General features: G+C 51.2%; 1 protein-coding gene across 1 annotated transcript; it reads left to right on the forward strand.

The window, feature by feature from the left end:
• Nucleotides 1-889: 889 nt before the first annotated feature.
• On the forward strand, nucleotides 890-11,270 carry Haus5 (HAUS augmin like complex subunit 5). Its single transcript, XM_032893922.1, has 20 exons — nucleotides 890-951; nucleotides 1,420-1,702; nucleotides 2,192-2,254; nucleotides 2,350-2,382; nucleotides 2,542-2,566; nucleotides 3,549-3,654; nucleotides 3,744-3,903; nucleotides 6,045-6,114; nucleotides 6,204-6,286; nucleotides 6,772-6,829; nucleotides 6,980-7,119; nucleotides 7,277-7,340; nucleotides 7,424-7,554; nucleotides 7,758-7,920; nucleotides 8,536-8,616; nucleotides 8,683-8,828; nucleotides 9,125-9,236; nucleotides 9,319-9,448; nucleotides 10,675-10,807; nucleotides 10,922-11,270. The coding sequence occupies exons 2-20, from the start codon at nucleotides 1,605-1,607 to the stop codon at nucleotides 11,037-11,039; spliced, it is 1,914 nt and encodes a 637-aa protein (XP_032749813.1). The 5' UTR covers nucleotides 890-951; nucleotides 1,420-1,604; the 3' UTR covers nucleotides 11,040-11,270.
• The last annotated feature ends 555 nt before the right edge of the window (nucleotides 11,271-11,825 follow it).

Consider the following 11,825-nt stretch of genomic DNA (forward strand, 5'->3'; position numbering starts at 1 on the left):
GAACGGACCTTTAATCCAAGTCCTCTGGAGACAGAAATAAGCAGATCTCTATAAGCTCAAAGCCAGCCTGGTCTACATGGCAAATTCTAGCCCAGTCAGGGCTACTTAGTGAGCACAGGGCATTTAAAAACAACAGCAAAAAAGAAAAAACAAAAAACCAAATAAAAACAGAGAAACTGGCAGTTGATGGCCCCAGCAATTAGGTGAAAAGCCAAGTGTGGCTGTGGCTGGGTTGTGCTGGGAGTACCTGCTAGTCCAGTGCTAAGAGAAGGACTAGATGGAGGGCAGAGACAGAAGAAAGGTGGCTGGAGCTCAGCAGCTCACAGCCAGGAGTCCACACTCAGTGAGAGACCCTGTTTTAAGGTAGTAAGAGAGAGGGAGAGAGATGGCTGCCATCTTCCTCTTGGCACTACCTGTACACATAACGGCAGGGCTCCGCCAGCACACACCAGAGGTGTACAACACACACGCAAGCATGCATGTACTCGTGCACGAGTGTAGGATGATGTCATTATGCATCGAGGCGTAAGGAGTAGCCTATCATTGGAAGAGAAGGAAGGGCAGGCGGGGGGAAGTCTAGGAAGGAGAGAGGATGAGGAGTGAAGAAAGTCAAGATGGAGATAACGGAGCAGGGTGATCCAGATCCAGGTGGTCTGGGTCAGTTTTTTCTTGTCTAGGTGGGCGGTTTAAATCTTTACTAATTGGCAGTGAATTTGTCGCGTGGATGTATTGTGGACTGGGAATTTAACATGTAAATCTAATTGCTAAATTACAAGTGTCTGGAACTTTGATTTACCCGGGTTAAAGAGGACAGTGTATGAAAGAAATGGCTGAGAGGCAGTTGGAGCGTGTGGATCTGGTAGGGAGTGGGGGCGGGGGATGGGCAAGAGAGGAAGAAAAGTCTGGAGAGAGAGTGCCAAGAGGACACAAGGGGTGCTTGGGAATCAAGAGGTGAGTGGCCAAAATGGCTGAGTTAAACAAGAATCTGAAACTGGCCAAAGCACAGGAGCTAGAGAGGTTTAGGGTAGGGGCGGGATGTGTCAGGCAGGATAACTCTGTGAGAGGTACTTGTGAGAAACGCCTGAGGGAACCTAGAAGCTAGCATAGACCTCGATATATTAATGAACGCCACCACAGGCATAGGTTAATGGAAGAGTCCTAGTCTGCCAAAGATGACTACTTTTAGCAAGTAGAAATGACTTTCCTAAGTCCCTGAGGGAATGCTGGGTTTTATCTAAATGCTAGACTTTGGGAAAGGGAATTTCTTACAAGTCGCATTTTTTTTTTTTTTCAAGAAAATAGAGTGAAATCTTTAGGACCTTTTGCCTCTTACAATGAGTGAAAGAACAAAGGTGGATAAGTGGGCGTCTGAACGTCACCTCGTCCTTTTCCTTTTCCTTTTCCTTTTCATTCACTAAGCTACGTACACTGGAGCGCCAAGAGCCTTTATGAGTAGCCGCCTGATTCAGAAACCCGGCAACTGGGACCGGCAGTCTGCTTGGCAACCGGTGACATCTCAGCGTCGCACTCCTGACGTCATAGATGGGCGCCATACTTAAAGAGAGTGCGGGAAGCTGCGTTTGCAGCCGAGCTCTGTGACAGCCATGGAACTAACGCAGGAAGAGCGGGAACTCAGTCACTGGGCTGCTGAAGAGATGGGAGTGCCCCCAGCGGCCCGCCCCCGGGAGTCGACGCTGCGCAGGTGAGACTGTTTCTGGATTAAGGACTCCCCATCCTGGAATTAGCCTCGAGGAGTAAGATCCCCGCCCCACATCGAGAATAAGACACGCTACCCACAGCGTAAAAATAGGATCTGCAGAATAAGGAGGTCCCTACAGCACCTCAACTCTGCCACTCTCACCCTAAGCAAAGATGACACTAGGCAGTTAGCAATGGCTGCTCTATTGGGGACCAAATCTGCAGAAACAGTACAACATGACCCTGTTATGAAAGACCATTTCCTAGGATGGAGACCTCTTACACCCATCTCTGGAAGTGACTACAACTAAACCTCTCGTAGAAGAAAGAGAACCCCGTCGTGGAATAAGAATAACCTCTTAGTGACACCCCCAGGCTTACCCACAGAAGTGAGAAATCTTGTAACTTTCCACCACCATAACTGTGGAGACGATGGAGGGCCCTCCTCCTCCTGGGCAATGCTCCAAACATACTTTATGCTGTATCCCTTCAGGCTATGTCTGGGTCAGGGCGCTGACATCTGGGCCTACATCATGCAGCATGTGCGTAGTGAGAGGTAAGTCAAACCTAGTGCAGGGGAGTGGGCTAGACAGTGGGAAAGGCATAGGCACAGCCCGCAGCAACTCCTTTCTCTCCATCTTTCCAATGTAGGAGTATCAAGACGATCCAGGGAAACCTCCTCTGGTAACTGCTTCTTAGTTCATTGATTCCTATCTTCCCCAGCTTTGTCTAACTTTGTCCACAACCACCACCTTTTTTTTTTTTTTTTTTTTTTTTTTTTTTTTTTCTGCCTTCTTCTCTGAAAGCCCCAGCCACCTCCTAACTCTGGTCTCATTTCTCTAGGTATGGCCACCAGGACAATCCAAAGGTGAGAAGCCTGTGCTGTTAATATTCTCTTTCAACCAAAAGTCAGCTTGCAAATATTTTTGCTCTAGGCCCTGGAGGTGATGGAACTGTCAGGGACACCATGTTACAAAACAGCACAGATTTTTGTGCTCCCGAGGGTTGTGGTCTAGGGGGAGCCAGGCACAAGGTGGGGAGCAGTGGTATATGGACGTGGGGCATTGGTGTTGGAGAAAGGAAGGTCCTGAGGAAAGCTGAGGATCTATAGTCTCAGCACTCAGGAGGAAGCAGAAGGATCACCGTGAGTCTGAGGCCAGCCTGGGCTACAGAGGGACCTGGTCAAAAGTAGATAGGATAAACAAAACTGAAAAGAGGAGATAGGGAAAGGAAGGGTTTGACAGAGCCGCTAAGGAACACAAGGAAGATGTCAAGACTAGGGGGAACCTAGAGAGATGGCTCAACAGCTAAGAGCACTTGCTGCCCAGTTCACATCCCAGCACCCAGAGCAGACGTCTAACAGCCAACTGTGACTTCAGTTCTAGGGCGTCTAACGCCTTCTAGCCTCCCCTGGTGCCTGCATGCATGTGGTACACAGACATGCATTGGAAAAAAAAAAAAAAAGCTGGGGTATATGGATACTTGCCTGCTATCCCAGCACTTGGATGCCGAAGCAAGAGGACTGTGAGTTTAAGGGCAGTCTGAGCTAGTTACACACCAAAACCCTGTCTCAATAAAAAGAGAGAACTAATAAGCATCCGACAAAGATGTTGGAGTCACCACACAGACAGCAAACCAAGATGGTGGAGTGCAATACCAGGAGGGAAAGAGCTAGGGAGAGTCTTGGTGCTTCTGTGTCAGACCTGAACCATTTAAACAAAGAAAAGCCTGTCAGCCACCTCCCAGGAGCTGAGGTGAGGAACCGAGTGCCACCCAGAAGTTAGTGCAGCCTGGCTAAGCCCCAGGAAGTCCAAGCATCTGACCTTCTGACCCTTACCTGATTCCACCAGATCCTTCGGAAGTTGGAGCTGGAAGCCACTGTGGCCCGCCTTCGGGCAGAGAACCAAGAGCTAGACCAGAGCCTGGAGCTGATGGATCAAGAGACTGAGGCTCAGGGTGACTCGTGGGGCCAGCCCAATGGGCAGTGAAACCCCGGGTGACAGAGATGTTGACAGCCACCTCTGTTTCCCCCCACACACACACAGATATCGCCATGACGCAGTCACTGCAGAGCCTGAAAGACACCCAGCGCCAAACTCTTCTCCTCCAGGCCCTGGCTGGGGCTGTACGAAGACAGCACCGTCGGTTGCAAGACCCCATGCAGCGGCTGCAGAATCAACTCAAGCGTCTGCAGGATATGCAGAGGTGGGGTTCAGCCTTCCTGGGAGGTTAGATGTTCTCAGAAACCCCTGTGGTCCGCCTGATCCTTTCCTTTCAGAATTCTGAGCTTCCAGCCATAGTGTGAGGGCTGTCTGGATGGGCAGTTTTATTATATTGGGCACCTGGATTTATGGTACCAACTGGATGTCTACAACTCCGGCTTTGGAGAAAGAAGTGGATACAAAGAATAAGGCCCCACCTGGCTGGAGCTGATGTTCTCCTGCATAGAAGGCAGATGGGAGCCTAGGAAATATCTCATAGTTTCAGGTAGCTAGAAATCCTGCGAAGAGTCATAGGATGAAGGGAGAAGGGTCACGTTTAAGTTGAGGGAGAAGTCTCCATAGCAACCTTAAAGGCTTGGAGGTCAGCTTAAAAAATGGACCTCCAGGAGAATGCAGCCAAGCCTTGCTGGCCAGAGGGACAGTGTGAGGAAGTAAAGCAGGAGAGGTGGACAGAGCCATGGAGTCACTGCCATTTCTCTCTGAAACAGCAGACGCCACTGCTTGGCTATTTAGAACTGCATGGCCTTAGGCAACGTATCCATTGTGCCTCTAAACTCTATGGAATGGCATTAATGCCCAGCCTTTCTCTTCAGTGTAAGAATTAGGTGAGTCAGACCATGAATAGTGCTCAGAAGATACCCACCAGCTGCTCTAATGCGCCAGGAAAGGGGCATGTTGGAGAGGATCCAGAATTGGGCTGTGACGGCAATCCTTAGGTCTCACCAGGGTGGCTTGGTTTGAATACCTGTTTCTATTTGTATTCCTTTTCTGTACGTGGGTGTTTATATTATGTATGGTTGGATATATTATGCTTGCCTGTGCACTATGGATATGCCTGATGCCCTACTGAGCTACATCCTTTACCCTTTGTTTGTCTGACTTCTGCTTTAGACATGGTCTATGTAGACCAGAGTGGCCCCAACGTGACAGTGACCACTTGCCCCTATCTCCCAAGTGCTGGGATTAAAGGTGTGCACTACCACACCTGACCTGTGCCCTTTTGCTTGTTCATTTGAACACTTATTGTTTCTACGTGTGGGTTTATGCGCCCCACATGCATGCATGTGTCCATTGGAGGCCAGAGGGCATCTGATCCTCTGGGGCCAAAGTATAGGCAGTTGTGAGCCAGGTCCTGTGGGAAGCAAGAAGTGTTCTTAAGCACCGAGCCATCTCTCCATCTCTTGGCCCTGAATTGCTTTTTCTTCTTCTTTTTTTTTTTTTTTTTTTCCGGAGCTGGGGACCGAACCCAGGGCCTTGCACTTGCTAGGCAAGCGCTCTACCACTGAGCTAAATCCCCAACCCCTTGCTTTTTCAGTTTACTTTCTATGAAATGTGAGTCCGAGTCTCACTAAGCTACCCAGGCTGGCCTTAAATGTGCTTTGTAACTACAGCGACTACGCCAGCTTTCCCCAGTACTGGGATGACAGGCCTGTGCCAGGCCCAGCCAGATCTCGTTTTGTTTTTTCTTTGTCAGTGTTTTGAGACAGAGTAGTTCAGGCCAGCTGGCCTGAAACTTACTATGTCGCCCAGGGGGAACTGGAACAATAGATGTCCCAGGTTAAGAACACTGGTTACTCTTTGAGAGGACTGTGGTACAATCCACACCACCACGTGGGCACTCACTGTGTAGCTCATGTTGGCCCCAGACTTCTAGCAATCTTTCTGTTTCAACCTCCTGAGAGCTAGGATCTAGCAGTTCTCAACCTGTGGGCTGCATCCCCTTTGGGGTGGAAAGACCCATTCTTACAGGTAGGTATCACCTATCTCATCAGAAAATGCAGATATTTAAGTTGATTTATAATAGCAGCAATGTTACAGTTATGAGGTAGCAATGACAATAATTTTATGGTTGGGGGTCACCACAACATGAGGGACTGTACTAAAGCCTCAGTGTTAGGAAGGCTGAGAACCACTGGCATGAACCACAGTGCCTGACTGAAAACCCAGATTTTAATAGGGTCCTGACCAGAGGGGACAGGAATAGGGAGACCAATGAGAAAGCTAATATAGGAGACGACAGTGACCTAATCTGAGAGAAAGCCTTTGAGACCTGGGCAGTTCAAGGTGGGGAGCACAGACGTCTGTTCTCCCAAGGCCCCATCCCAATTACATTCGTCCCTCCAGGAAAGCCAAAGTGGATGTGACCTTTGGACCTGTGGTGTCAGCAGCCCTGGCCCTAGAGCCTGAGGTGTTGGTAAGAATCCTGGGCTGTGTGGGGCTATGAGGAGTCGAGGATCAAGCAGAGGCCTAGAACCCACTAACACCCCACCCTCTTCTCCCTAGAGTGATGTCCGAGCAGCCTGCTCCCTCCGAACTCAATTCCTGCAGAACCTTCTGACTCCCCAGGCCAGGGGAGGCAGCATCCTGTGAGTGTTCTCTGCCTCTGAGATTCTGTGAGGACCCAGGCTTGAGGAATGGGAGATTGCTAGTTTATTAATCCCTCAGACAGTGTATTTCTGGGTTAATTCAGTTCTGATCCCTGCCATGTGAGGGCTCCTAGGGTAGGATTAGGAAAAGACAGACTCACCGTAGCTGTTGACAGCCTAGGTAGTCAGGGCTGGGAGGCTCTAGGACAGAGGAGCCCTTACTCAGCTCTGGAAGTGGGGCTGGGAGGCTCTGGCCAGGAGACTTAACTAGGGTAAATGATCAAGAACTAAGAGGACATGTAGTGGCCCCCAGGACAGCAAGTTCAGATAGTTGGGGAACTCAAGTCTAGTAGACATAGATGGATTCGATGTCCTTATCTTTACAGTGGGGACAATGATAGCTCCTACTTAGATGCAGTGGTGATAATTTAGAGGGTAATTGATGTGTCTTATAACATTCACTGTCTGCTTACCCAAACCCACAGAAGCCCTTGTGATGACCATGTCGGAACATCCTATCAGCAGTGGCTGACCTCAGTTGAGGTAAGAGGGCAAGGCTCCCAGGAAAGGGTACCTCCTCCTGCTCCATGATAAAACTTCCAGTCACTCTTAGCCATCTAAGTCAGGGCCTCAGAGGCCTGGCTTACATCCCTGCACCATCATCCCACCCTGCTTTTTCACCTGCCTTTCCAGTCACTGCTGACGAACCACCCTGCAGGCCACATCCTGGCTGCCTTGGAGTACCTGGCTGCAGAGCGGGAGTCAGAAATCCGGTCCCTGTGTTATGGGGAGGGGCTCAAAGAAGAGGGGCTCAAAGAAGAGGTGCTGTCCAGGTGTGAAGGGAATGTCCCCATAGCCAGGAGCAGGCACAGGGAACTGCAGATGGGGTGGAACTGAATGCCGACCAGGGGAAGGGAGGACTGATATTGAACTGCCCGAATTCATCGTTACAAAGAGGCTGGTCCCTCAAATGCTCTGTCCCCGCCTCAGGCCCCAGGCACCGGACTCTTCAGGCTCCAGCCAGGTCCTGCCGTCCACTGTTCATCTCATCCAGGTAACCCTGAGACACTCTCCCGAGACCTGCTGAAGCCCTCTCTCTCCCCATGGACCATGCTCACAAGGACCTTGCACCTCCAGGAGGGCTGGCAGGCTGTAGGTGCGCTAGTTACCCAGAGGAGTGCACTCCTGAGTGAGAGACAAGTTCTGACTGGCCGCCTCCAGGGCCTAGTTGAGGAGATGGAGAGACTCTCACTGGGATCCAATGAGAGGTAAAGAGGCTCCCTCAGCAGAGGCTGGGGATGCTAGATGTTGTCAGATGTTGTTTACCCTGGGAGCCCCTTCATTTCCTCCCTTTCCTGGTGCTTGTCTCCTGTGTGTGTGGTTCTTCATGCCTCCCCAAAGATCTCATCTCCCCAGTGTGGCTGCCAGGCTCTCTGCACTCTCTCACTTCCTCCCCACCCCACTCCCCCAGGAAAGTCCTGCTGCTGGAGCTTAGGCGCAGTAGCCTGTGGGCAGAGCTCAAGGCTCTTCATGCCCAGAGCCAGGAACTGGAGAGCGCAGTTGGGCACCGGCAGCTTCTGCTGCGGGAGCTGCAGGCCAAGAGGCAGAGGATCCTACAGTGGCGGCAGCTGGTGGTGAGATCCTGGGCCTGGTAGACGGTTAGAGTAGGGGTGTGGGGTCTAGAGACCAAGCTCTGGGTCTCCCAGGGCTTTGAGAGATGGCTCAGCATTAAGAGGACTGGCTACACTGGCTCATGGTAGCCTATGCCTTTAACCCCAGTGCTCTGGAGTCAGAGGCACGATGATGTCTAGGAGTTCAAGGACAGCCTGGTCTATAGAGCTACTTCTAGGACAGAGATAGACACACAGAGAAACCCTGTCTTGACAAAAGGACTAGTTGTCCTTCCAGAGAACCTGGTTCAGGTCCTAGCATTTACATAGCAGCTCACAGCTGGCAGTTCAGTTCCCGGGATCTGATGGGCTCCTTGGCCTCTGTGAGCATGCGGCATACATGCAGTGCCTAGATATCCTTACAGGCAGCACAGCCATACCATAAACTAAGAATAAATAAACCTCAAAAATGGAGGGGAGGGATGAAGGGACAAATTAACCTGACCTCTGAGGAAGGGAGGACGGGGACGGGGTTCCCAGGAAGAAGCAGGACCTGTCCCCTGTGAGAAGGGGTGGATTGCCTGCCCTGGGCAGTGGGAAGAGCAGGGAGCTAGTGTCGGTGGCTTTCTGACTCCCCAGGAGGAGAGGCAGGAACAGATCCGCCTGCTCATCAAGGGAAACTCAGCTAGCAAGACTCGCCTGAGCCGGGGTCCAGAGGAGGTAAGGTGAAGGTTGGGCGAGGCATGGTGGGCTCTGGCTACCCCACCTACCACCTCCATCCCACAGGTGCTAGCCCTGATTCGGCAGAAGCTTGTTCCCACCTCTGAGGCTGTGGCACCGCAGAGCCAAGAACTGCTTCGATGCTTGAAGGAAGAAGCCAAACACCTGCCCCACATTATCCTGGGCCCCCTCCCACCATACCAAGTCAAAGGGTGAGGCGGGGCCAGCCCTGTCTTCCCTCTGAAACCTAGTCAAGTAGCTCCAAGATGCGGTCCAGTGAGAGGAGAGCCCCAATCTCAGAAGATAAAGGTGACCAAGAAGACATCTGCCGTCTACCTTGGGTCTCTGCACACATTCATACACACCTGCACATGCACACAAAAGTAGCCCAGGGTCCCCAGACTTGCCAAATCTTACCCCATATCATCTAAGTCCCTAAGCCTACCTCCAAGTCCAGGAGCTTCTGTAAATCAAACCACCTGATGTTCTGTTGCTGCCCTTCCCACAGGTTGAAGCCGCTATCCAGGATTCTACCATCTATCCATCAGCTGCACCCCACTACCCCAAGGGGCTCCAGCCTCCTATTGCTGAGTCACACCCTGGGACTGCCTGTAGGGAAAGTAGGTGTCCATGACCTGTGACCTTTTTGCCCATCCCAGTCCCAACCCTGTGGCCAAGTTGACCGTCCTTCCCTACTCCCAGGCGCCCGAACTACTGCTTCCAAGGGCGGCCTCTCTCCGACAAGATCTTCTGTTTCTCCAAGACCAGTGGGGTCTCCGAGGAGGAAATCTCAGTGTGAAGACCAGTCTGCCTCCGGGACCATCCACCCAGGGTACGTTGGCTCTACCTGCTTTTCAGATCCAGCATTCCTTCCGGTCTGCACCAGCACGGAAGTGTTAAAGACCCCCAGTATTGCAGTGTGCTGGAAGCATGCTTGCTTCAGCTGCACAGCAACCCCCACTCCGCAGCTGCAGAGCAGGGAACTCAGGTGTACAAGGCTTAGTAGCCTGACTTCACGGTACAGTTGGTTGGTTTGTTTTTTTGTTTTTTTTTGTCTTTTGGTGGGTATCTCACTGTGTAGTCCAGACTGTCTTCAAACTTCAGTCCGTGGAGGCACAGGCATATATGAGTGTGACTGTAAGATCAGTGAGGTCTACATAGTAAGTTCCAAGCCAGCAAGGCCTACAGAGTGAGACCTGTCTCCAAGGGAAGGTGGCTAGAGAGATGGCTCAGTGGTCAAGAGCACCTGTTCTTGCAGAGGCCCTGGTTCAGTCCCCAGCACCCACGTGGCAGCTCACAACCATCTGTAACTCCAGCTCCAGGGGACCTGCTGCTGTCTTCTGGTTTCTTGGGCACCAGGCACACATGTGCTACATACACATACATGAAGACAAAACCTAATAAACCTAAAATACACATACACATGCATGCACACACTTGCAGATCCAGTACTTGGGAAGTAAAGGCTTGGCATCATCCTTCTATAGCAAGTTTGAGGCTAGACTGTACTAGATTAGACCTTGCCTCAAAAGAAAAAAAAATAAAGGCCATACGCCTTTAATCCCAGTACTCAGGAGTTAGAGGCAGAAAGGTGTCTGTAAGTGTGAGGCCAGCCTGGTCCACATATGGAGTTCTAGGACAGCCAGGGCTACATAGAGACCTTTTCTCAAAAGAGAAAGAAAAACCAAAAAGCATGGTGTCTCACGTAAGCTCTGGAGTTTCCCCCAGAAGGGAGCAGAAACCACAGAATGCGAACTGTCTGAGGAATCTGGACTCAGAGGAGTTGGGGTGCACTGGGGAACCCAAGGAGCAGGCTTCTGAGCAAGAGAGGGAGAAGTTTCTGGCTAACATGGAGGGTGACCAGAATGGAAGACTAAGGCCTGGAACCTGGGAAAGAGGCCACAGAGAAGAAAGGGAGAAGCTGAAGTGGCCAAGTTTGATGTATATTAGGGACTGGTAGGCCACAGGGTAGACAATGGGAAAGTCTAGGTTGAAGTCTTGAAGGTGGCATTCTTGAGGTGGGAACCATGGAGCTGCCTCCCCACTTGTAACCTCCAGAGCTGCTGCAGATCCAGGAGTCCCAGGAAAAGGAACAGAATGAAAACATGGGGCAGACCCTGAAGAAGCTGTTGAACCTGCTGAAGCAGGCACTGGAGCAAATCCCTGAGCTACAGGGGATCGTTGAGGACTGGTAAGATGGGGGCAGTTGAATATCGGGGAATTGACTGTGGTTCATGGCTTAAGCTGCCAAGATGGGGAGGGTCTGGAGGATGGGCCTTTCCTCAGACATCATGCCTTTCCCCAGGTGGGAGCAGCCTGGCCAAGCAGCCCTCTCTGAGGAGCTCCGTCAGGGCCTGTCCCTGTCCCAGTGGCAGCGGCGCTGGGCGCAGGCCCAGGTAGCGCTGCAACAGCCATACAAATGAAGAAGCAGCTAGGAGCAGAGTCAAGACTTGCAATTTAGCTCCGTGCTGTGCACCTACTGTCTCTAACTCAGGAGACTGAGGGACGAGGACTGCTGTTGATTTCTAAACCAGCCTGGGCTACACAGCAAGTTCCAAAACAGCCTAGGCTACATAGTGAGACCCTATTTCAAAAATAGATAGTATTTAACTCCCAAACTTCACTTCCCTCAATAAAGTATTTGAAAGAAAGCACTGCCCAGTTTTATCAACTTTGTCTTGGCACAGATCTGCAGGTCCTCTCTGGCTGTCGTTCTGGGGTTCCTCCCAGGTCTTGCACTGCCCTCCCAACTAAAGCCAAGAGAAAAAGGAAAGGTGTATGGCTCACACACTTAAAAGTGGCTGCTTCACTGTCCTCCTCAGCAGATCAAATGGATCAAAGCCCCTGCCCCCAGGGAACCAGTGGAGAGGGAGGTAGCCAGCTGGCATGGTGAAGGACGGTGGTACAGCGGAACTTAGCTGCCTTGGGTACATTCAGCAGGGTAAGAGTGTGGAAGGGATATCTTCAGGGCAGAGCTTTGCTGGCAAGGTGATCAGGGAGCACAGTAGCACAGTGCCCTGCCAGAATAGAGTGCTATGTAAGAGCAGGTCAAGAGATGACAGTGTCTTTTAGGGTTCCGTTTTCTTTTTTTTTTTTTTTTTTTTTCTTTTTTTAGAGCTGGGGACCGAACCCAGGGCCTTAAGCTTGCTGGCAAGTGCTCTACCGCTGAGCTAAATCCCCAACCCCAGGGTTCCGTTTTCTTAGTCTGT

Source organism: Rattus rattus, chromosome 2 (genome assembly GCF_011064425.1).
Source record: "Rattus rattus isolate New Zealand chromosome 2, Rrattus_CSIRO_v1, whole genome shotgun sequence".
NCBI classification, from domain to species: Eukaryota; Metazoa; Chordata; class Mammalia; order Rodentia; family Muridae; genus Rattus; species Rattus rattus.

Coding starts and splice junctions, on each gene's coding strand:
- Haus5 (XM_032893922.1), top strand. CDS start 1,605: ATGGAACTAACGCAGGAAGAGCGGGAACTCAGTCACTGGGCTGCTGAA. Junction 9,237..9,318: donor TGGGACTGCCTGTAGGGAAA/GTAGGTGTCCAT, acceptor CCCTACTCCCAG/GCGCCCGAACTACTGCTTCC. Junction 10,808..10,921: donor CAGGGGATCGTTGAGGACTG/GTAAGATGGGGG, acceptor GCCTTTCCCCAG/GTGGGAGCAGCCTGGCCAAG.